The sequence below is a fragment of the Ursus americanus genome, chromosome 21 (assembly GCF_024610735.1).
Source record: "Ursus americanus isolate L20-20 chromosome 21, mUrsAme1.1.p, whole genome shotgun sequence".
Taxonomy (NCBI): domain Eukaryota; kingdom Metazoa; phylum Chordata; class Mammalia; order Carnivora; family Ursidae; genus Ursus; species Ursus americanus.
This window is the reverse complement of record NC_142147.1, coordinates 56,197,934-56,221,735: the sequence shown is the minus strand read 5'-3', so window position 1 is coordinate 56,221,735 and position 23,802 is coordinate 56,197,934. Positions and strand designations below refer to the sequence as shown.

The 23,802-nt window shown below is 57.0% G+C and overlaps 3 protein-coding genes across 3 annotated transcripts; 2 read left to right on the top strand and 1 right to left on the bottom strand.

The window, feature by feature from the left end:
* Positions 1-47: 47 nt before the first annotated feature.
* ZNF524 (zinc finger protein 524) lies at positions 48-3,067 on the bottom strand. The gene is made up of 2 exons (XM_045789268.2): positions 2,718-3,067; positions 48-1,109 (listed from the first exon to the last, which is right to left on the bottom strand). The coding sequence occupies exon 2, from the start codon at positions 1,068-1,070 to the stop codon at positions 279-281; it is 792 nt and encodes a 263-aa protein (XP_045645224.1). The 5' UTR covers positions 1,071-1,109; positions 2,718-3,067; the 3' UTR covers positions 48-278.
* Positions 3,068-3,866: 799 nt separating this feature from the next.
* FIZ1 (FLT3 interacting zinc finger 1) lies at positions 3,867-8,619 on the top strand. The gene is made up of 3 exons (XM_045789270.2): positions 3,867-4,427; positions 5,031-5,382; positions 6,367-8,619. The coding sequence occupies exons 1-3, from the start codon at positions 4,423-4,425 to the stop codon at positions 7,564-7,566; spliced, it is 1,557 nt and encodes a 518-aa protein (XP_045645226.1). The 5' UTR covers positions 3,867-4,422; the 3' UTR covers positions 7,567-8,619.
* Positions 8,620-15,176: 6,557 nt separating this feature from the next.
* Positions 15,177-18,403, top strand: ZNF579 (zinc finger protein 579). The gene is given in 3 exon segments (XM_045789272.2): positions 15,177-15,274; positions 16,299-17,746; positions 17,748-18,403. Coding segments are annotated over 2 exon segments (1,686 nt in total). The 5' UTR covers positions 15,177-15,274; positions 16,299-16,300; the 3' UTR covers positions 17,988-18,403.
* The last annotated feature ends 5,399 nt before the right edge of the window (positions 18,404-23,802 follow it).

The following is a 23,802-nucleotide window of genomic DNA, read 5'->3' as shown; positions in this document are numbered from 1 at the left end:
TGAGGGAAGGACGAGCCCTGGTACCGTCACACCGAATACACACAGAAGCCAGTAGGCAGAGATTTATTTCCAAGGCCCCTGCCCCCAGGGGCCTGTCAGTCCAGGGGAGGGTGGCAGAAGGCAGCAGGACCCAGGAATTCAGGTCCTCACCCTCGACCCCCTCCCACGACGGGAAGACCACCAGGTATAAGGGTGTCCCAGCTTTCCTGCCCAGGCTCAGCACCAGCTGAAATCCCAGCTCGAAACCTGACCCGGGGAGCAGCGGGCCAGGGTGTGGGTCAAGCCAGCTCTTTCCCCTCCGGCTTCTCCACCTCCTCCTCGGCCCCCGCCGTAGCCGGAATGCCCTCGTCATCCCACGGTGGTTCAGGCCCTGGGTCTGGGGAACACAGGGGTACCCCCATGGCCTCGGGGTGCTTGCGTTTGGCATGGCGCCTGAGCGTGTTGGCCTCCGTGAAGCGCAGCCGGCAGACAGGGCACTGGTAAGGGCGCTCCCCGGAGTGGACGCGGTGGTGGTGGGCCAGCTCGCCCGCCTCGCGGAAGCGGCGAGGGCAGAGTGGGCAGCGGAAGGGCCGAAGGCCGGCATGGATGTTGCAGTGCCGCCGCAGGTGGCTGGACCGCTTGAAGGTCTTGCCGCAATCCTTGCACTCATGCGGCTTCAGCTCTGAGTGCGAGATGCTGTGGCGTTCCAGGTCGGAGAGGTAGGGGAAGGCCCGCAGGCACACCGGGCAGAAGTGCGGGGCCTTCTTAGGGCCAGAGCCCTCAGGCACACCTGCCGCTGCCCCCTCAGAGACTGTATAGGGCACACCCTGATCATCGATCAACAGGAGATCGCTGCCACCGCCGCTGCCCACAGGGGCTGTCACCCCCTGTGCCAGCGGGGGCTCCTGCCCTGCCTTGGGGGGTCGGCCCCGTTTGCGAGGGAGGGTGGCCTTGAGCGTCCGATTCGAGGAGGTGGCCCCCCCGGGACGCCTGCCTCGGCGGCCCCGGGGAACAGGAGAAGGTAAGGCCAGAGGTTTTTCTTCCTCCCCGGGCAAAGGCGAAGGCAACGGGTCTGGGCTGGGGGTGTCCATTGAGCAGTGGGGGGCTTGGGTCTGGGCACTGGAGCCAGGCTAAGAGGAGAGAGGGGGCAGCCGTCAGTGCAGGGAGGGTCTGGAGCATCCCTTGTCCCCCAACACCTCGCCCATCCCTTGGTCTGAGTCTCTTCACCTCGCATGGCAGACATTCACCTGGACAGTTATAGCCACACTGGTAGGTAAACTAGCAAGGCAACTCTGGACCAGTTGGTAAACAGACACTGCCCTGGGCCACACAGGTGTCCCCTGAGCCTCCCTAAACCCTCTCTTAGAAGTTCAGGGTCAACTTGAACCAAAACAAAGAAAAAATCTTCACGGGAGGATAGGATAGAGTCCAACTAAGGGTATGGGCCAGTATTTCAATCCTCAATACAAAGAGCCCATCAAACCTGAGCCATGGAGGCCCAGAAATGTTTTGTGCCGCTTCTGATTGGCAAAGTGGGAGAAGTGGGAGTTCAGGACTAGAAGAAGAAAGGGACTGGTCCCAGGTGATGTTTGGCTCCGAGTGATGGATGAAGAAGTACCAGAACTGTGAAATCTGGGCTCCCAAGTCAGAGTTCTGAGTTCAATTCCGGGGTCTGTTGCTCACTCTCTGTGTGGTCTGGGGCAAAGCGCTCATTTCTCTGAGCCTCAGTTAAGCTTTTTGCAAAATAGGACGAAGAGTTCCACCTATTCATACAGACGTCATGAGGATAATGCCCATGAAGTGCTCAGTGCACAGAAGTGTCTAGGAGACAACAGCCCATGTTATCCTGGTGAGTGGCTAAGCTTCACACCAACACTTTGAATAATGGTACATCACCCCCACTTTGCAACTGGGGAAACGGAGGCACAGGAAAGCCAAGTCAGTTGCCCAAGGCCTCTCTGCCAGTAAGTAGCAGGACCAAGACTCGAACCAGATCTCAAGGACCCCAACGGTCCAGGGAGTGAGAAGACATGGACCCAAGGAGACAAGGGGACATCATGGAGTCCCTTACACCTGTGTTAGACTCCAGCTCTGCCGATAATGAACAAGTGACTTTGTTTCTCTGGGCCAGTTTCCACCTCTGTAAAATGGGTATAGCAGTGTTGTCGGGTGGTAATAGTAAGCACTCAATAAACTACCACCACCAACAGAAGCACCACCTCCATCATCAGAGCCGGGGACCACCAGACTAAGGTGTCAGGAAGGGGAGAGGGAGGAAAGCAGACGTGCAGTTAATAGCCCGGGCTGCAGGTGCCACTGCCCTTGGAACAGGCACACAGACTGAAGGCCAGAGAGGGGCCACCACGTTTCCACCATCACAAGATTCGCTCCGGTGGGAAGGCCTGGACTAGAACCCGGGTTTCTGGGACAGTGCCCTCGCCCCTCGCCCCTCCGTCACCCCCGTACAGGCGCGCGCCCGCCGGCCCGAGCGCGCGGGGCGGGCCCTGCGGGGGCGGCGGCCAATGAGCGGCGCGCGGGCCGCAGACGGCGAGGGCCGCCAGGAAGGGGGTCTGCGCGCGCGCACCCGGGCCGACTCCGCGGGGCGCGAGGTCGGCGCGCGCGCTGCGGCGGGCGCGGGCGCAGAAGCAGGTGTGGGGGCGCGCTCCGGGAGCGCGCGGCCCCGGGCCTCCCCTCCCTCCGCTCCCCTCTCCCCGCCCGGACCCCCGCCTCTCGGGTACCTCATTTGCATGTCGCCTGGGCTCGCGAGTGTGCGCGCGCGGGGGCGAAGGGGCCGGCGCGTGGGAAGGGGCGGGGGCCAGGGGGCCCTGCCCCTCGGCGGCGCGCGCGGGGACGGCCCCGCCCCCTCCCTCCCCCACCCCCTCTCCGTCGGGCCCGGGCCCGCGCTCGCGGGGAACAAAGAGGACGCGCTGGGTCCTAAGGACCGGTCACGTTCTAGCAGAGAACACGCGCCTGCGCGCCGGTCGCCCTCACTGGCCCCGAGCGGGAAATAACCCCACCAAAACATTCCCAACCACGTAAAAATGTCTTTCCTCCCACAAAGCACCCAGAAGGGTGACCCAATCAAAGACAGGTACCGCAAGGATGAGGAGCGGGAAAATGGCTGCTTGTTCCCATAATTAACATGGCGCCTGATTGGCTTCAAAGCCCCCTGGAGGGCTGACAAGATGGAACCTCCTCTTTCCTCCTAACTCTACCACAGTCGCCGAACTTCAATTTTTCTTTTATCCTGATGCAACTCTACCAGGAGGAGCCTGAGGCTGCGAGAAGGGAATCTGCCCTGATCCATGTTAATACCCGTCAGGGCAGGCACGGAGGGGAAGAGGCCGCACGGGAAGCTTGTTGCCCTTAGTCTGTATGGCGCCGGGAGTCACCCTAGGCCCCGCCCCCACCCTGCCCTCAGCAAAGATGGCGCCATCCTGGCTTCTCCAACCTCCAGTGCTAGGGGATGGGACGGGAAACAGGGAGAAGGGCGGGCGGTGGGGAGGGGGAAGCCAAGGGGGCGGGAGAAAGGAGGAGTGTGGGGGTGAAGGGAGTCGAGGCGGAAGTCGAGAGGCCCCCGGGTGGAAGTGACGCTACCCCCGCTGCCCAAAATGTCGGCGCCCAGAGGGAGGTGTAAGTAATTAAAGAGAAAAGCCGACTGACTTTCCCGGCCTCCTGGGGCCGCCCCAGGGCTCCAGAACCCCCGCTCCGAACGAGCGAGGTGGACTCGCCTGGCTGCGGGTCCCGCCTGACCTGCTCCTGCCCCGGGCGCCCCGGGCCGCACCTTTTAGGGACAGGGGGGAGGGGCACAAAAGGCCGGTACTCGGGGCCTCGGTCCCAGAGCCGACTGGGGGGGGGGGGGCAGCAGCCCTGCAGGAGACTGGGTGGGAAGGAGGCGGGGCTTCGTGGTGTCAGGGGCGGAGCAATCGCGGGGAGGAGCTTCCTGAGTGGGCGTGGCTTAGAATGGAAATGGGCTGGGCTTGAAGGATGGAAGGGACGTACCTGGGGCTGAGTGGAGAAATGGGGCTCACGGAGAAGGTGGGCGCGGCTTAGAGTGGAAAGGAAGTAGTTGGTCTAGGAGTAGGCACGGTGAGGTGATGGGATTGAGGTGTGCAATTTGGCTAGTTGTAGTGGAATTAATAAGTCTTCGTAACCTAAGTGCAGTGACTTAGAGGGGTGGGGAGGGACTCCCAGGGGAAGGCTGAGAAAGAGAGGTTGAGGGGAAGGCCTTGCAAAGGACTGCTTCCTTCCAGGCTAGGTTTCAAGGAAAAACTGAGTGGCGTTTTGGAGGCAGACGGAGAAGAGGTGGTGGGACTTAGGGAACTCAGAGGAACTTAGCAAATAGTAGTAATCAGAACAGCTTACCTGTCGAGCCCTTGCTGTGCCCTAAGTAAGCGCGCAGTGTGCATTGCCACAGTCTTGCGTAGTCCTCACCTCCACTCCATGAGGTAGGTACTCCTGTTTTCCCTATTTTGCAGATGGACAGAGTTTCAGTTGGTTTCACTGGAGGTTCCAGGACTGGTTCTGGTCGCCCTGGAAGGTTGACTCAAGTGCACTTAGCCCCAAATCTTTGTCCTCTCATTCCCTAGGAATGTGAATCTTTATCTGAAGATAAATTTCACTCTTGAAGAAGAGTGGGAGGGACTTTCAGAGGGGAAGGGTCTTGTCGAGGAATATAAGAGGCTTCGGGAACAGTGCGGGGACTTTGGGAGGAGTAGGTGGGACCTGATTGAGAGTGGGCGGTGCTTACCAACAGTGGGCGCGGTTTAGAGAGGAGTGGAGAGTACATTGGAAAAGAAGGGGAGAGGCTTAAAAACCGTCCAGTAGGATAGAAACGACCTGGCACTGATTAGGAAGATTGGCAGATGAGTGGGAGAAGGGTTTGTAGGAGAGTGGGAGGGGCTTACAGAGCAGTGGGTGTGGCTTGGAGGGAAGTGGGAAGGGTTTCCAGGGGGCAGGTGGTGGGTGTGTGAATCCAGGGAGCCTGATGGAGAGGGCTCATGGGAAGCTGACTCCACCTACCTGCCCTCCGTGTCTCCTCCCTGCTCCAGAGAGAGCCTCCATTCGCCACTGCCCTCGCACCACGCCATCATGGATGATGCCCCGCTGCCAGTGCCCCCGGTCCCGGCCCCGGCCCCGGCCCCAGCACCTCCCGCTGCTGCTCCCCGGGTCCCATTTCACTGCAGTGAGTGTGGCAAGAGCTTCCGCTACCGCTCGGACCTTCGGCGCCACTTCGCCCGGCACACTGCACTCAAACCCCACGCGTGTCCACGCTGTGGCAAGGGCTTCAAACACAGCTTCAACCTGGCCAACCACCTGCGTTCGCACACCGGCGAGCGGCCCTACCGCTGCTCTGCCTGCCCTAAAGGGTTCCGAGACTCCACCGGCCTGCTGCACCACCAGGTGAGTCCCACAGCTGGACGCAGGCTGGCCTCCATGGGCTGGACACACCCTTGGAGCCTCAGGGCTCCACGCTGGGCAGCAGAGAGCACTGTGTTTTCTCATTTAGCCTTAACAGTTCTCCAGGAAGGCACTACCAGTCGAAAGGACTCGTTGCTCAAAATCTGTCTCTGCTACTCACAAAGGCCAGTCTCTGTAAGGCACGGTCTTGCACGGTACACGGGCCACATTTCAAGTGCCCAAGAGCCACATGTCACTGGTGGCTGCCACATTGGTTAGAGGCAGATATAGAACATTTCCATCATTGCAGAAAGTTCTGTTGGACAGTTCTTGCTCTAGAAGTTGGACACTTACCTTGAAAAGCCACCTCCCACCCCAGGGGGTTCTAAAAGCTCCTGTCACCTTTCCCCAACACCCACTGCTGTAGAGGACATCAGTAGGACATCCGAAAGTTTGCCGGCAATAATTCTAATTTCTAGGAATCGAGTCGTTCTTTAGTGTGATTTTATCCTATCGTCACAAGAACCCAGCGAAGGTGGCACATCTTACTGTGCCCATGTTACACAGGAGAAAAGCAGAGCCCCGGAGATGATGTTTACTTGCCCGCTTGTCACAGAGAGTGGAGGGCAGAACTGGGATTCGAACCCAGGCGTGTTAGTGCTCAGAGCCCTAGTACTTGGCCACTCTCCCAGGGAGTCCCAGTCTCCTCTGCGGGCTTGTTGAAAATGAGTAAGAGTTAGTCTGGAAGAATGGGGGGAAGAGCCTTCCAGCCTTCAGGAACAGCACGTGCAAAAGTCCTGAGGATGAAGGGACCGAACGAATGCCAACATGACCCAAATTAGAGAAGACAAGTGAGAGGGTTGAAGCTAGATGGGGCTTTGCAGACGTGGCAGGGAGCTCGGGTCGCATCCTTTTGGGAGTGCAGGAATCTGACCTTCGGGCTAGACCCTCAGCCCTGACACTGTCCTCTCCCTCCTGCCCTCCCAGGTCGTCCACACTGGCGAGAAGCCCTACTGCTGCCTGGTCTGCGAGCTCCGCTTCTCCTCACGCTCAAGCCTGGGCCGCCACCTCAAGCGCCAGCACCGCGGGGTACTCCCGTCCCCTCTGCAATCCGGCCCAGGCCTGCCAGCCCTGAGCGCGCCCTGCTCCGTCTGCTGCAATGTCGGGCCCTGCTCGGTGTGCGGGGGCGCGGGGGCCGGTGGCGGAGAGGGCCCAGAGGGGGCAGGCGCGGGCCCGGGCAGCTGGGGGCTGGCAGAGGCCGCTGCCGCCGCCGCCGCCTCGCTACCCCCCTTTGCGTGTGGAGCCTGCGCCCGGCGCTTTGACCACGGCCGCGAGCTGGCGGCCCACTGGGCGGCGCACACGGATGTGAAGCCCTTCAAGTGCCCGCGCTGCGAGCGCGATTTCAACGCCCCCGCGCTGCTGGAGCGGCACAAGCTGACGCACGACCTGCAGGGCCCGGGCGCGCCCCCTGTGCAGGCCTGGGCCGCGGGGGCCAGCGCTGGGCCAGACCCGGCCGGCGACAGTGGCGGTGCTGCGGAGGCGGGCGACGCCCAACCGGCCTGGGACGGCGGGCTGCTCCTGGGCCGCGCAGGGGGCGGCGTGCCCGAGCTCGGGGGGCTGCTCCCAGAAGGCGGCGGGGAAGCCCCTGCCCCGGCAGCCGCAGCCGAGGCGTCGGAAGACACCCTGTACCAGTGCGACTGCGGGACCTTCTTCGCATCGGCCGCGGCGCTGGCCAGCCACCTGGAGGCCCACTCGGGCCCCGCCACGTACGGCTGCGGCCACTGCGGGGCCCTGTACGCGGCGCTGGCGGCCCTGGAGGAGCACCGGCGGGCCAGCCACGGCGAGGGCGGTGGAGCCGAGGCAGCCCCCGTGGCCCCTGAGGGGGAGCCCGCGCCTGGGGAGGCCGCGTCCGGCTCCGGCCGGGGCAAGAAGATCTTCGGCTGCTCCGAGTGCGAGAAGCTGTTCCGCTCGCCGCGCGACCTGGAGCGCCATGTGCTGGTGCACACGGGCGAGAAGCCGTTCCCGTGCCTCGAGTGCGGCAAGTTCTTTCGCCACGAGTGCTACCTCAAGCGCCACCGGCTGCTGCATGGCACCGAGAGGCCCTTCCCCTGCCACATCTGCGGCAAGGGCTTCATCACGCTCAGCAACCTCTCGCGGCACCTGAAGCTGCACCGGGGCATGGACTGACCCGCCAGGCCGCGCCTCCGCCCCACCGCCCCTCCCCAGGGGCTGCTCTCCGGGCCCGAGGCCAGTTACCCGGGCCCTGCCGTCAGGGGACCCCGGCTGGAGATAGGGGGCCACCAGACACCCACACAGGCCCCTGAGCTGGGGGCAGCAACTAAACGGAGAGACTCCTCAGCTCCGGGGTCCGGGATATAGGAAGAGACTCCCGAGCTTTGGGGCCCCTGGAATAAATGCTGGGCACCCCCAAATCCACAGGTTTCCCCAAGCTGTGGAGACCTAGCAATGAAAAAATGGGTCTCTACAAGTACTTCTCATCTTGAGGACCCTAGTAATAAAAGATGGGCATCCTTCCCGCAAAGGAAGACTGCCCCTCTCCCCAAGAGCCATCATTCCCAATGACCTTGATCTGGAGAATGGGGGGACAGGCCCCGAATTTCCCTGGATCCCCCCAAATGCTACCCACCAGTCACTGGTGCCCCTTCCCCAAAACATTGGATATAGTCGGATCTGCCTTCCCCCCAACCCCATTTCATTCCTTATGCTGAAGAGGACCAGGGTAGATGCCCCCTGCCCTCACCCCCCCTCCCCAATTAGGTCTCCCTCCCCTACTGCAGAATGGATCCACCCTAATGATCTTCCCCATCCCAAACACTAGAATAGGCTGGTTTGAAATCCCTCCTGCCCAGTAGAATGAACTGAGTCAGATACACACCCCTGTCCACTGGAATGGGCTGGCCCAGGTTGTGGCCTGCACCCCACCCTCCTTAGGCGAATATGGCAGACACTCCTCCCTTCCTGTAGAGTGCGGGCCAGTCCTCATCATTCCCCGTCCTGTGAGCTCATCTGAGTGGGAGGCAGTGGACATTGGGGTTTTCCTCCCGCTCTGCCAGAGCACCTGTCTTTCCATCTCTGTTGGTTTGTCTGTCTATGTGTTCCTCTCAACCCCAAGCGGAAGGGGGGTTTGGCCAAGGGGTTTCCCCCTGTGAGCCTCAACCTTGCCCCTCATCCCACTCCCTAATGTCTCCAGGACCCCAATAAACCTCGTCCTGTCGGTCACTGCGGTCTCATTTTCTGATCCTTGGCTCCAGAGAGGTGGGGGATTTCTCCCACCCTGATTTAGGATGAGCTCCCTAAATAGAGACAGATCTTTCCTCCCTCCTGACAAATGTTGAGTCCCTTAGGTAGTGCACGACCATTAAAATCAGAAGTGGCTTAAGTTTCATCTCAGCGGAACCCTGTCCCTTAAGCACAAGATCCACCTCCAATGGACTGAATGTGCCCCATAGAACCAAACATGCCCTTTAGAAACCATCGATCCCATAAGACATGCCCCTCTAAAAACCAAACTGTCTCCTTAAAGAAAAGTCCTACCCCTCAGAAGAGACCCTATATCTTAGACTCTGCCTCCGGGAGACCAAATGTATACGTTAGACACTGTATTCAACCCCAAGAATAGTATTCACCCATCAGGGAAGGAGTCAGTCATTCCTGTTTTCTCCTAGGCACTAGATTACATTCCTGTCCTGAGTGCTTTTCTGTGCCAGGCACTGTAATCCCCTCTGGGGATCCAAAGAACTCCTCATGGGGCTTATATTTTAGCGTTTGGGCAGTGGGGTGGAGAAAAGTAATCAAAGAAATAGAAGTTATTTCAGGTGGTTCTGAGCATGCTGAAGGAGGGGAGGAAAGATGTTAAGAAAGTGAGTGACTCCGTGACAATGCCATCTCAGTTCAGGTGTCCCGTGGACATCTCTACAGAGACAGCATTTGTTCTGAAACCTGAAGGGTGATGAGAGACCAGCAAGCCTGAGGGGCACAGAGGAGGAAGGGATGAAGGGAAGTCGAGAGGTCAGGTCCTGCCACAGAGCCTGGTGGGCCAAGACAGCCGTTTCACTGTGCTCTCCAGGCAATCGAATGTAAGATTTTCGCGTGGAGGGGTGTGACCACTCTTGCACTTTACAAAGTTCCCTCCAGCTGCTGAATGGAGAAGGAACTGGAGACAGCAGGAGAGGTTTGTAGGAGCCTAAAGCAGAGTGGTGGAGAGAAATGGGTGGATTCAAGATTAATTCTGTAGGTGGAGTGTGAGTGTGTGTGTGTGTGTGTAATTGGAAGGGAGGAATCAGGAGGGACGACTGGTTGGGTGGTGGCAATTTGTGTTAAGGCCAGAAAAGGGGAAGAACAAGTTTGGATGGGGGCTTAGGGGTATCAAGAATTCCATCTGGAGCTTTTTAAATTTAAGTTGCTGGGGAGATTGGCATGCACTAGTAGGGCTGAAGATGTGCGTGTCCTGTGATACAGTGATCCCCCTGCTAGGCACGGACCCTAGAGAAACTCCTTCACCTGCACCAGGAGACACATTTAAAACATTCCCAGCAGCAAGCTGTACAGCCTCAAACTCTGAACAACTGATCTGTCATTGCTATGGTCTGAATGTTTGTGTTCCCATCAAAACCTCTGTGTTGAAATCCTAAAGCCCGACGTAACAGGATTTGGAGATGGAGTTTTTGGGAGGTGCCTAAGTCGTGAGGGTGAGTCTTCATGCACGAGACCAGTGCCCTCATTTAGAAGGCTCCAGAGAGATCCCTAGCCCTTCCTACCCCGCCAGGACACAGTGAGAAGCACTGGCCATAAACCCAGAAGAGGGCCTTCCCCACAAGACAAGCATGCTGGTGCCTTGATCCTGGACTTCAGTCTCCAGAACTGTGAGCAATAAATTTCTGTTGTTTATAAGCCACCCAGTCTGTGAGATTTTGTTACAGGAGCTGGAATCTGTCAACAATGTAGCAGATAAATAAACGGTGGTGTGTTAGGCTATGGGATACTAGACAGCAGCGAAGTAAAGGATGCAGATACACACAATTACGCGCATGAAGGTTACAAAGAAGCCCAATGCACGAAGCCGAATACACAGAGTATGAATCCATTTACATCATCTTCAAAAGCAAGCAAAACGAAACTCTAATATTGTTTAGGATGTATTGTGAACCATCTAGAAAAGCAAGAAAACCTTCTCCCATAAAACTCAGAACCATGGGGTGGGATGGGTTCGGATTGGAATGGGACTTGTCAAACCTTCTATGGACTCTGGGGCGGCTGCTAACATCCCGTTTCTTAATCGGGTGATCTATTGACAATTATTTGTTAACTGTGTCTGTATAGTGCCCTTTTAGTTTATACGTCTTATATTTCACAAGGAAAAAAAAATAGAGGAGGGAGACATATATCTGGGGGGGGGGTGTGTGAGAAAACAAGATATTTTTGCCATGAGATCCACAGTTGCTCATTGGAAGGCTCCAGGTCAGCTCCTGGGGACGCTCAACCTTAGAGATCCTTCCTCTCCACTATCCTGCCCGGGAACCTGGAACCAGACTCATTCCCTGGGGCAAAAAACAAAAACAAAAAAACCTGTCTTGGAGCAACAGACCCGCCCCCTTGGATTCAGGCACCGCCCCACGGACAAGACCCGCCCACTTCGAGACCTGCTCAGCTGGAGCTCGGAGAGTCTGGAAAAGGGCCAGGGTTGTCATGGAGATGGCCGCAGGCTAGGTATTAATGAATAGGGACCTCTGGAGGCTGAGGCTCCACCCACCTCACCTCCAACCCAATCTTTTCTCTGCTGAGACAATAGCGGCAGGGACTCACCCATTTCCCGCGGGCCTCCCGAGGGCCTGGCGCAGGGCTGGACCTTGTACCTAACGCTTCTCACTGTGGCCCCATTTCATAGATGTGCTAATTGAGGCGCAGAAGGGGTGGGAAGGATTTTACTCTGGGGGCGTTCTCCATCTCTGCAGAGCGCCAATTACTGGGCTGAAGCTGATGAATCCGACGGGTCTGCCGGAGGAGCTGACTCTCGGAGCTGACCATTCGAGCCAGCCACCTGCACGCTCAGCTGAGCTCGGCATGTCCCCATCACCTCAGTTTTCTCCCTCCAGGGCCGTCACCCTCTCTTGAAGCCCCAGCTCACCCCTCCTCACTCATTCCTCATCCACTTTTCTGGGCGCCGCTGGGCGCTGACGGGTGAGCAGTGAAGCAAACTGGCAAAGCCGAACCCTGCCCTCAGGGAATTTATATTCCAGGGGAGGGGAGATAGGCAATCAGTGGGTAACCCACAAGGAGCCTAATGCTTGTTTGCGATATGGACAGGTTGAAAATTAAGGCGGAGTGAGGACTACAGGGTGACGGGAGGGCTGTTTTAGCTTGGGTGGACAAGACAGGTGTCTCTGAGGACGTCTGGAAGAAATGAGGGGAGTAAGGACACTTTATCGAAATTTAGGGGAAGGGCATTCCAGGCGGGGGAACGGCACGTTCAAAGGCCCTGAGTCCACAAAGAGCAAAAAGGGTGGTGTGGCTGAAGCAGAGTGAAGCAGGAGAGAGGTAGCAAACTGTCGAGGGAGGCTCCAGGGGCCAGACCTGTCGAGCCTTACAGGCAGGGGGTGAGGAACACGGGAGGAAAGGATGGGAAGCCACGGAAGGCTGACAGGATGTGATTCTGCGTGTGCGAGACTGGCGGCGCGGCAGGGGCTCTGGAGGCAGGAGAGCCAATGAGGAGGCAGCCGCAGGGGGACTGGCATCCAGGAGTGCAGGCCTGAGCCAATCAGCGCTAGGTCCCGCCCCCTGCCCGGGCGCCTGCAGCCCCGCGGAGGCCCGCACTGCCCAGGCGCCCTCTCTCACCTGGGCCCGCGCCCCGCCTCCTCCCCGCTCCCAGCCTAGGTCTCCTTTGCATCCGGCCGGGCCTCCAAGCGGGTCCCAGAGGAATTTCTCTAAAACACTAATCGGATCATGTGACTCTGCAGCTTAAAACCTTTTTCAATGGCTTCTCAGTGCACTAGGAATGTGTCCAGCATTCAGCCCCTACTAAGAGGTGGGACACAGTGGCTCGTGCAGCTCCCGGCCTCCCTCCACCACACTGCTGCCTTTGCTGTCCCAATCCAAGGCCTGGAGTCTCCCCCAAGACAAGATCTCCCTCCCCACCCTGCAATATGCTCTTCCCTCTGCTTGAAATTTTATTTCCCACCATTCCGTTTCTGAATTTCCCTCCCTCCCTCCCTCCCTCCCTTCCTTTTTTTTGGGGGGGGGGGGAGGGGGAATGTTAAGCCTTTAAAATATAGATAAGGAAATAACACCCCCCCAGGTATAGACTCAGAAGAATTGAAAATAACCGTTCAAACGAAAACTTATACACGAACGTTCATAACAGCACTATTCACAACAGCCAAAAGGTAGCAACAACCTGAATATCCGTGAACGAATGAATGGACAAATGTAGTTTACCCGTACAGTGGAGCATTATTCAACCAGCAAAAGGAAACGACGTACTCATACACGCCACAACATAGACGAATCTCGAAAACATGCTAAGTGAAAGAAGCTGGTCATAAGAGATTATGTATCGTATGACTCGACTGATATGAAATGTCCGCAGTTGGCAAAGCCATAGAGCGACAACGTTGATTACTGGTTGCCAGGGGCTGGGAGGAGAAGGAAATGGGGAGCGACAGCTTAATGGAACTAGATTTCTGTTGGGGAAGATGAAAAAGTTCTGAAACCAGATGGTGGGATGGTCGCGTGACATGGAGAATGTACTTAATGCCACTATTAATGCCACCCAGACACCCAACACCCATAGACTGTCTATCAGCTTTGATGAAACATTAGAGGTATACCTCACTCTCCACGGGCCCCTCTGGGATGTGATTGCTTCTCCCTGCTACAACGTAATCCTACCACGAATTTGGTGCTTATTGTTTCCATGGATATTTTTGGACTTTCACTCCTATGTATACATCCTTTAAAAAATAGTATTATTGACCAGGTGCTTTTAAAAGTCATGCTCTTCGCCACTGTCATTTCTCCCATCTCTTTGTGAATTGCAAACACTCACTGAGACTCACTAGCTTTGAAATGTTGTGGTACCTCGCTTTACTGCTCTTTAAAATGGGAGAATAATGCGACCCAGCCCATAAGGTAAGGAGAAACAAATGGGTCTGTATTTGTAAAGCACTTACAAGACTAAGCTAATCCTTATTTTCATTTTATTTATTTTTATTGCTCCCCCCTTTTTATTTCTTGTTCCTTTACTTTTTTGAGTATGGAGCACATTCACATGGTTTCAAATTCAAGAAGTACAGAAGGATAGAGTGCAGCGAGTTTCAGTTCTGGGACTTAGACAATGTTGCCAGTTTCCTCTCTCTTCTTCCAGACACAACCCACTGATAAGCACAGATAGTTAGAACAGGTTGCAGGCTGTTTTCCACCTTCCTTTCTGCCCCCCCTCCCCTTCATGTGTTATCACTTGGAGCCTATCCATATTTTTACACAGCAAATTTCTTCATCCTTTTTTTTTTTTTTTTTGGACACACAGCATTCCACTGGGCAGATCAATTATGACGCCGCTCGAATCCCACAAGGACGGGCATTTAGCTCATTTCCAGTCTTTTGCAGCGGTGTGCAATACTGCACTGGTTCACCTGGGACGATGTCGTTTCGCATGTTTCTGAACAGATCTATCTGACAGATATGTTCCTGGAATTGCTCACGTGTTAAGGCTGTTCCAAATTTCACTCACCCCAGCCATGTACGGAAAGGTCCTATTTCCCACACTCTTTCCAACAATGTTCCGCGTATTCCCCCTTAAAAGGCGACAGGCTGCAGGCGTTCCTCCTGCTGCAACCCCCCTGCGCCAAGCATCGGGCATTTGACATGCGTTGAGGTGCATTTCTCTCTCGTTTCCCTTAGCTCATCCTTTTCATCCCCAACCCTTGGCTTTCATCCTGCAGGTTTCAGCTGAAACACGGTTACCTCCCGGAAGACCTTGAGGATTGCTCTCACCCCAGTGGGAGAGGAGCTCAGGGCCTCCTCTGTTCTCTGTCTTCCCACCAAATCCTCTTTCCCGCGTGACAGTACATTTTCCAGGAAGGCGATTGGATCTGTGTCTGACTGCCTCCTCCGTCTGACAGTGAGCTTCCTGCAGACAGGGTCCAATGGCCTCTGCCTGCCACCGTAGCTCCAGCACCAAGGACAGAGCTAGCCCACAGTAGGTGCTCAGTAAATACTCCTGGCTTAAGATCCAGGGACTATATGCAGCAAAATATATGCAGAAGGACTCGGGAGCACAAGATGCTCAGTCCATGCTGGTCTCTTAGGAGCGAATGCATATCCACAGGGCTCGTTACCGAGGTGGCCACTGGGGCCAGGAGAAGGGGCAGTCGCCTGCTCAGGCAGCCAAGTGAAGGTGGGAGTGGGGTTCTAGTCCTGAGCGCCTCTACTTTGCCTGAGGCCTCTGCCACTGCCTCATTCACCTCCCTCCCCTGGCTCCCCCTCGCCCAACACAGTGCCTGGCACAGACAGGACCTGATAAATGTGTATTTGTTGAAGGAATGAATGAATATGTGTGTCTGCTGGGGTGGGGAGGGGAGGGTAGCTGCATCCAGCCTCCCAGGCCCCCAGCCCCCTCCCCGTGCTGGACCCAGGAATCCAAGCCGCCCGCCCTCCCCGCCCCCTGGGTCCCCTCGTCCTCCCGTTTCCGGCCTTCCAGCCAGTCTTTCCTCTTTTGGGCTCAGTCGAGAGGCCGGGTTTCCGGGGGGAAGGCTTAGGCGGTGACACCGAGCCCAGCCTCCTCCACCCCCCACCACGCTCGGGCCCTCCCTCCCTCCCCGCCACCACCGTCCGCGTTTGGCCGGCGCGGGGAAGGAAGAAAGGAGCGAAGGAGGCGGAGGTAAGAACCAGGCGCCCAGCGATCAGGGCCGAGCCCCAGGACCAGGGTTCGGAATTCCCCGAGGCCTCCACCCGCAGTCCCAATTCTGCTGATCACGCCTGCGGGGAACCGCAGGCTGGGCCCGGTGGGGAGCTCGCCCCCCATGGGGACCTAGGGCTCCGGACCCCAGCAGCCTTGGTGGGGGGCAGGCGTCCAGGGGCTGGGCCCTCAGCAGCCTTCTCCCTGGAGAATTCGGGCAGCTGAGCCCTCAGCCCCTCCTCTCCCTTGTCTTAGGAGCCCAGCCCCCTCCCCCAATCCTCTCTGCCACTGGGACCCAGGGATCCATAACCCCCACCTACAGGAGTGGATTCCAGTCACCTCCCAAACCTGGGGTCCCAAGCCCCAGCTCCCACCTCTCTCAGTCCCAGGAGTCCAGAGCCCCAGGCTCCCCCCTGCCCAAGAGTCTGAGCCCTCCTACCCCTGGCCTCTCCCAGACCCTGGTCTGGGCACCCACACTGCATTTCCGGGGCCTCCCAATGTTGAATTCCACCCCCTCCACTGGGGCACCACAAGCTGGATCCCAGCCCCTCCCAAAATGCTCCAGCGGGGCCCTGGAGAAAAATCAGTTGGCTGTTTCCCTGTCTCCTCTTCTGTCTGTATCTCTGGCTTGTGCTCTCTCTCTGTCTCTCTGTCTCTCCCTGCCTCCATCCTTCTGTGGTTCTTCTGATCTCTGTGTTTGCACCATCTCTCCCAAAATCTCTTTGTTTTCTCTCTATCTCTGTCTCTGCTGGGAGTCCCCATCTCTCTCTCCTGCTGTCTCCCACCGTCCTGTCTTTACCACTTCTGCTCTCTGTCTATCCCTGGGTCTCTGCCTCTGCTCTTTCTGTCTTGCTGGCTCTCTCCTCTGCCTGGCTAAACAACTGACCGGCACTGAATCTCCATCTCTCTCTGTCTCTGCTGCTCTGCCTCACCCCACACATCTCCCTTTATCTGACCCACTCCATGCCCCCCCCCATGTCTCCTTGTCTCCCCTTTCTCCTTACAGGCATGGATCCGCAGCCCCCTCCACCCGCCCAGGGCAGCCCACCCCACCGTGGCCGGGGCCGGGGCCGTGGCCGAGGCCGTGGTAGAGGCCGGGGCCGTGGCAGGGGGGGCGCTGGAGCCCCTCGGGCGCCCCTGCCCTGCCCGACCTGTGGCCGCCTCTTCCGCTTCCCCTACTACCTCTCCCGGCACCGGCTGAGCCACTCAGGGCTCCGACCCCACGCCTGCCCCCTGTGCCCCAAGGCCTTCCGCCGGCCAGCCCACCTCTCCCGCCACCTGCGTGGCCACGGGCCCCAACCCCCGCTGCGCTGCGCGGCCTGCCCCCGCACCTTCCCGGAGCCCGCCCAGCTCCGGCGTCACCTGGCCCAGGAGCACGCAGGCGGCGAGGTCGAGCTGGCCATCGAGAGGGCGGCCAAGGAGGCAGCCGAGTCCAGCTGGGGCTCCCAGGACGCCGGTACGGAGCAGCCCACCACCGCGGCGGCGGGGGCCGCGGAGGAGGAGGCCGCGTGGCCCGAGACATGGCCGGCGGGGGAGCCGGCCACGCTAGCGGCCCCCACGAGCGCCGAACCCCGGGAGTCGGAGGAGGAAGAGGCCGAGGCCGGGGCGGCGGAGCTGAGGGCCGAGTTGGCACTGGCGGCCGGGCGGCAGGAGGAGAAGCAGGTCCTGCTCCAGGCCGACTGGACGCTGCTGTGCCTCCGCTGTCGCGAAGCCTTTGCCACCAAGGGCGAGCTCAAAGCGCACCCGTGTCTGCGCCCCGAGGGTGAGCAGGAGGGTGAAGGGGGCCCCCCGCCCCGTCCCAAGCGCCACCAGTGCTCCATCTGCCTCAAGGCCTTCGCCAGGCCGTGGTCACTGTCCCGCCACCGGCTGGTCCACTCCACTGACCGCCCTTTCGTGTGCCCAGACTGCGGCCTGGCCTTCCGCCTCGCCTCCTACCTCCGCCAGCACCGGCGTGTCCACGGTGCGCTCAGCCTCCTGGCCCCACTGCCCCCGGCGGGCAAGAAGGACGACAAGGCCTCGGGTGGACGGAACTCAGGGAAGGGGCCCGAGGGGGGCGAAGGGGCAGAGTGCGGGAGTGCCTCGGAGGGGGGAGAAGGCGGGCAGAACGGAGGAGATGCCACCCCGGCCCGGCCCCCCGCGGGGGAGCCCCGCTTCTGGTGCCCCGAGTGTGGCAAAGGTTTCCGGCGCCGCGCGCACCTGCGGCAGCACGGGGTGACCCACTCCGGGGCGCGCCCCTTCCAGTGCGTGCGCTGCCAGAGGGAGTTCAAGCGGCTGGCCGACCTGGCCCGCCACGCGCAGGTCCACGCAGGGGGCCCGGCCCCGCACCCGTGCCCGCGCTGCCCGCGCCGCTTCTCGCGCGCCTACAGCCTCCTGCGCCACCAGCGCTGCCACCGGGCTGAGCTGGAGAGAGCCGCCGCGCTGCAGGCGCTCCAGGCCCAGGCCCCGCCGTCGCCCCCCGCCGCCCCCGCCGCCCCCGCCAGCCGGGCAGGAGGAGGAAGGGCTCCCGCTGCCCATTGCACACATCAAGGAAGAGCCACCCTCCCCGGGGACCCCACCCCAGTCGCCGCCGCCGGCTCCCCCTGTCTTCCTCAGCGCCTCCTGTTTCGACAGCCAAGACCATTCAGCCTTCGAGATGGAGGAAGAAGAGATTGACAGCAAGGCCCACCTGCGTGGATTGGGAGGCCTGGCCTCCTGACCTTCACACCTACTCTTGGCCCCTCCATTTGGTTCCCGGTTTGCAATATGGAGGAGGGAAGTCGAAGGAGAGGCGCCTCCTGTCTACCCACCCTTCCCCTTCCAGCCCTCAACACTAAGGGGGGGGGGCCTGGACCGCCCCTCCCTCCCCACCGCCCACCCCCAGGACCCGTGATGCTGGCTAGGAACTGCTTGCCCCAACAGGCCTCCGAAGGCAGGACGACTTGGAAAAGGAGGCGGAGAATATTGGCCAGAGAGTTGGAGACTGGGGGGATCCCCTGCCTGGCTGTCTCCCATCATTCACACTGGACACCATCACCTCTTTGGAACTGCCAGACCCTGGGGGTCCCCAGTGAGCAAAGGTCCATCCCTGTCCTTTTGTCTGTCTGTGAATAAATGTGAGTTCGTGAAACAGAAGAGAGTGAGGCTGTCTGTGGGGGCTGCCAGAGGGGGTCTAGGGTAAGCTGGATTCGTCCAACAGGCTCTGAGCTTGCATTCCAAGCAGGAAGGATCCAGATCCCCACATCAGGGAATGGGAGGGAAGTGCTCAGCCAGCAAGAAACTCATGAGAAGAATCGGGAGTGTGACAACACTGGTTACCATCTGTCCAGGCAACTTTGGGGAGCCCCACGGCCCCCCTGTGCAATCTGGCATGCATTCTTTCAGCAAACATTTGCGAGGCACAGCACTGGGCCCTGGGGATGCTGGAGAGGAGAAAGCCACTACCCCCCTATGAGGGGCTGGAATTCTAGACCCGCACTGCCCAATGCAGTTCAGCCACTAGCCACGTGTGGCTGCCTCCATTCAGATTTAGAATGAGTAAATTGATTTAAAATAAAATAATTAAAAACATTCAGTTCCTCAGTCACACAGTTTCTAGGGTTCAATAGCCCCATGTGGCTGGCGGCTACCCTGTCGGACGGCATGGATCTAGAACATTCCATCACTGCAAGAAATTCTCTTGGACGGGGCTGCCCTGGGTAATAAACCGATCGGCGGTAGAGCGCTAGGTACTAATAAGGGCTACTGGGAACACTGCATGGCTGGGAGGGAGGGCCCTCTGGTGACCTTTAACCTGAATGAAGAACCCGGTGGAGGGAAGAGCAGGGACAAAGGCCATGAGGTGGGTTGGTGCTACATGTTTGAGAAACCACAAGAAATTGGGGGTGGGTGGAAAGTGTCATTTTCTGGAAACCTAATGGTTTTTTCTTCACCCATCTATGTGGGTGTTAAGGAGTCGAGAGGGAAAGATGTCTCAAGCCATCCTCCTTAAACCCCTTCTCTTTCCTTCTATTGACATCCTGCCTTCCCCCAGCACCTTCAATGACTCTTTCCTATACAAATAACGACATCGACCACTTAGGTATCTTCACGCCTGTAAGGCCAGGAAAAGAGGGGTGAGGTCATCCCAGTTTTCCAGGGCAACAAACAGAGGCTTTAGGAGGGAGGCTCACTCCCTAGTGTGATGAAAACACCAGGCAGGGGCAGGGGTGGAGGGAAGCCAGGAACGTGGAGGTTGAGGGTCTAGGAAGGGAGATAACTACCCAGAGCTTTGCAGAATTCTCCCTGTCAAAGATTCAACACACCCAGGCCAAGCCCTTGGCACAGCACCTGGCACGTAGTAGGCATTCAATCCATGTAAGCCTGTGATTATCGATGCATCGCACCCAGGGCTGGATGTGGGGGATGGAGTGACAAGTGAGACCACCTGGGCACCAGCCCTTGTGGCGCTTACAGACCAGCAGAGGACGTGGACAATAATCAAATATTGGCATAAATAATTAGGGTTTCCAAGTGAGACCAGTTCTCCAACTAAGTAGATCCCGTAACAGCCTCAGGTGTGGGGAGCTGGGGTGTGCTTTCATGATGTCAAAGCCACCTCCCTCCTCAGGAATCTTCAGTGGCTCCCTGTTACTATATCCAAACATGGGCTACTTCCCATGGCCAGATGCCTTTTCAGCACAATCTCACTGATCAAACTCATTGAGGGAGGGAATTATGTGGCCCAATTTACAGATGGAGCAAACAGGCTTAAAGCTACCTCGTTTGTCCTACTTGAAAATCACCACCACGAATGGAGCTCTTTGTATTCAACAGGCAGTTGCTGTGGTTGCTTTGTTATGATTATTTTCCCAGGCTGGTGTATATCTGATCTCAGGGAAGCCTCACCACCCCACTGGGGTTAGGAAACATTCTCCCCACTTTCTAGGGCCAAGACAGCACTCAGAGAGGAAGGCCCTTGTCCAAAATCTCATGGCTAGGAATTGGCGACATGGAATTTGAACCCAGGCTGGACCAACTCCACCCCCCCCCCACAACCATAGCCAGGCCGATCTAACACGTAGGATTACCCCCCTCCGTACCAGCATCCCGGGTCGCCAAGCCCCAAGGCATCACGTCCCACCCCTCCTCTGCTTTGCCCACCCCCTGCCCCCTCCCCGCGGGCTTACTCTGCCTTGGGGAGCCCCTGCATCCGGAGAGAAAATACCCTAGAACAAAACACAGAACTTAGGGTGAGAAAAGGTCCCTAAGAATGGAGCCCAGTTCTCCTGTCTTGCAGACGAGAAGACTGAGCCCGAGACACGTGGGACAGACATGAGACATGATACAAAGGGTCGCTATCATTGTGAAGCAACAGTGCCGCTGTTCGTGAATCAAACCATGTTGCCTGTCCTGCCCTGTGCTGAGCATTTTATATGTATGACCTCAACCACCTGCTCGGAATCATACAAAACACATTTCTTGAGTACTTAGCCAACGGCTCTTTCTAAAGGGATCCCCGATCAGCTCACCATCTCTTCACAGCAAGATCAGTAGGTAGGTACCCTCACCGCCTCCCTTTGTTTCTCTTAAACAGCTTAAGACATCATTTGCATACCACAGAATTCACTCGTTTTAAAGGCACTCAGTGCCTTTTAGTGACTTTATAGGATCGTGCAACTATCACTCAAAGCAAATGTTAGGACACGTCCACCCAAAGATCTCCTGTGCCCACTAAGAGTCACTTCCCATCCGCACCCCCAGCTCCAGGCAACCGCTGATGTACTTTCTGTCTTGACAGATTTGGGTCTTCTGGATAGTTCCTATAAATGCGTCGTACATATGTCGCCTTCGTGTCTGGCTTCCTTCACGCCACACGCTGTCTTCAAGGCTCATCCACGTGGTCAAGTTTCAGGAGCACTTCTTCCCTTTCTATGGCTAACACTCCGCTGGACGGACAGACTGCAGTTCGTTTGCCCATTCACGCTGGTGCACGTCTGGGCTGGGTCCGCGCTTCGGCTGTTGTCAATGGCGCTGCTGTGAACTCGCTTGCGGACCTAGATTTTATTCTCTTGGGCACATTCTCAGGAGCAGAATTGTTAGGCTGTGTGAGAAGCTCATGATACGCTTTTTAAGAAACTGCCAGACTGTTTCCCAAAGTGGCTGCACCATTTACAGTCCCATCAGCGATATGTGAGGCTGAGGGTTCCCCACGGGGGCTCCATTTTTGAAAGAAGGAAGCTCACGCAGTAGGTCTCCCGGCTGGTACGTAGCAGATCTGGGTATGTCTCCAGGCATTGTGATTCCAAAGCCTGTGCTCTTAGCCCTTATACAAAGATTCATTCTTACCCTGTTACTCGTTCGTTCATTCGTTCGTTCATTCATTCATTCATTCATTCATTCATTCATTCATTCATCCTAAAACTATGGAGCCCTTGGCTATGTGCATAGCACTATGCTGGATGTGGGGGAAACATCAGAAGACAAACAGACCAGGTTACACTTTGGCAGGAGACACAGATGGACAAATGCCCTCGGGACACTGATTCCACAAGTAGGTATGGAGCCTCCCTATGTGCTGGGCGCTGTCGTAGGCGCCGATCAGCCACTGGTTAATGAAACGGACACAAATCCCTGCCCTGTGGGGTTTCCACTCTACCGGCAGGAGACAGATACTTGACCAGTAAGTAGGTAAACTCTATAAAACACCATAGCAGGGGATGTGCGCACGGGGACGCGTCCCAGGGGAGGGCACAGCTGATGCAAAGGCTGTAGGCTGGACCGTGACTGGTGTGTTCAGGAAGCACAGAGGCTACTGGGAGGGAGAGAGGAGGAGGGAGGAGGGAGAGGGCATGGGGAGAATATGGGAGTCCAGAGCCCGGAGGGACTCGCAAGCACTCTGAGTTCTATTCCACGTGAGATGGGAAGAGAGCCTCGGAGGGAATCATGAGGAGGCTGGCACGATGTGACTTCCCTTTTCCTTTTAACATTTGAAAAAAAATTTTTTTTTAAATTTGATTTACTTATTTGAGAGAGAAGGAGAGTGAGAGCACCAGCGGGGAGAGGGGCAGGGGGAGAAGCAGACTCCCCGCTGAGCAGGACCCTGAGACCACGACCTGAGCTGTAGGCAGACACTTAACCCACTAAGCCACCTAGGCGCCCCGAAAAAATTTTTTAAAGCAAACTGTACACCCAGCATGGGGCTCAAATTTGGGACCCGGAGACCAGGAGTCGTACACCCCACCAGCCGGGCCAGCCGGGCACCCCAAGATTTGAAAATTTTAAAACTCAAAGCAAATGAAAAGAATTAGACACTAAATGCGTATCCTCAGCCCCTAGAGTCTACAGTGAGTGTTCTGCTGTTTCATAATGAATCTGTGTATCTGTCTTCCATTTACCCTATCCATCAGCCTATCCACCACTCATCTTTTAAAATTTTAATAAACTTTCTTTTGAGCAGTTTTACATTCACAGAAAGGTTGAGTGGAAATTGCAGACAGTTCCCGTATATCTATCTTTAAAAAAATCCGTTTCAAAGCAATTTGCAAATATTAGGTCACATCACCCCTCAACACTTCAGCATGCATCTCATAACAAGATATCAAATATTTATTTAAGCTCCTTGTCCTTGGTAAAATTTAAATACGGTGAAATGCATACGTTGTACGTGTGATCAGCTGATACACTGAGAACTGCATACTCCTGAACAGCATGGATTCCCTCCGGCTTCTGTCTGGAGACTCGGTTGGTGGGGAGTGGGGCAAAAGTCCTCTTAAGCCCACCTGGTTTGCTTTTTAAATAACCTTTTAACCTTTTATTTTTGGACTACTTTTAGGTTGACGGAGAAGGTGCAGTGATAGCACGGAGAGTTCCCGGGCGCCCCGAGCCAGGTTTCCCTCCTGTTATCATGCGACCTGAGTCCATCTGTCAAAACCAAGGAACCAACACTGTGAAAGGCTATCAACCAGGGTTAGCTCATTTTCCCTTGATGCCCCTTTTCCGGTCCAAGATCCCACCCAGGGTACTGCGTGGCCTGGGTCGTGCCTCCCCAGTCTCCTCTGGTCTGTGGTCCTATCTCAAACTTGCCTTGGGTTTTGATGACCTTGACAGTTTTGAGAAGTCGCGGGGAGAAATCCCAAAGCCAGTGAAGTGCCTTTTTCAGCACATCCTCTGGGGGGCAGGGGGGGGGCACACTATCCACGTGACTCACCGCTGAGGATGCCACCCTGCCACCTGGCAGACCACGACCCCTCCCCCTCTCCATTCCGCACACAAGTCACTGAGCGAGGCCACATGGAAGGGAGGGGGAAGCATCCAGATACAATTTTGAAGATTTTTCTGTCCCTTCTCCTTCCCCGTTTGTTCTCTTATTCAGTGGTTTATCTGTATGGACTCGTGATGTTTCTTTTGTACTTTGGGTGATAGTCCCATACGATGCTATTGATCTCGTGCAAAGGTGTCTTACAGCCCCCTGCATTCTTGACTTCATTGAAGCCCACCTGTTTTAGTGCCAGGTGCCATCAAGACAGAAGAGTGCTAATGGAGAAGCAAGGCCT

What these genes read in the sequence shown, in the direction of transcription:
- ZNF524 (XM_045789268.2), bottom strand. Translation starts at nt 1,070, where the DNA reads ATGGACACCCCCAGCCCAGACCCGTTGCCTTCGCCTTTGCCCGGGGAG.
- FIZ1 (XM_045789270.2), top strand. An exon ending in CCGGCCTGCTGCACCACCAG is followed by an intron (nt 5,383 to 6,366) that starts GTGAGTCCCACA and finishes CTGCCCTCCCAG; the next exon opens with GTCGTCCACACTGGCGAGAA.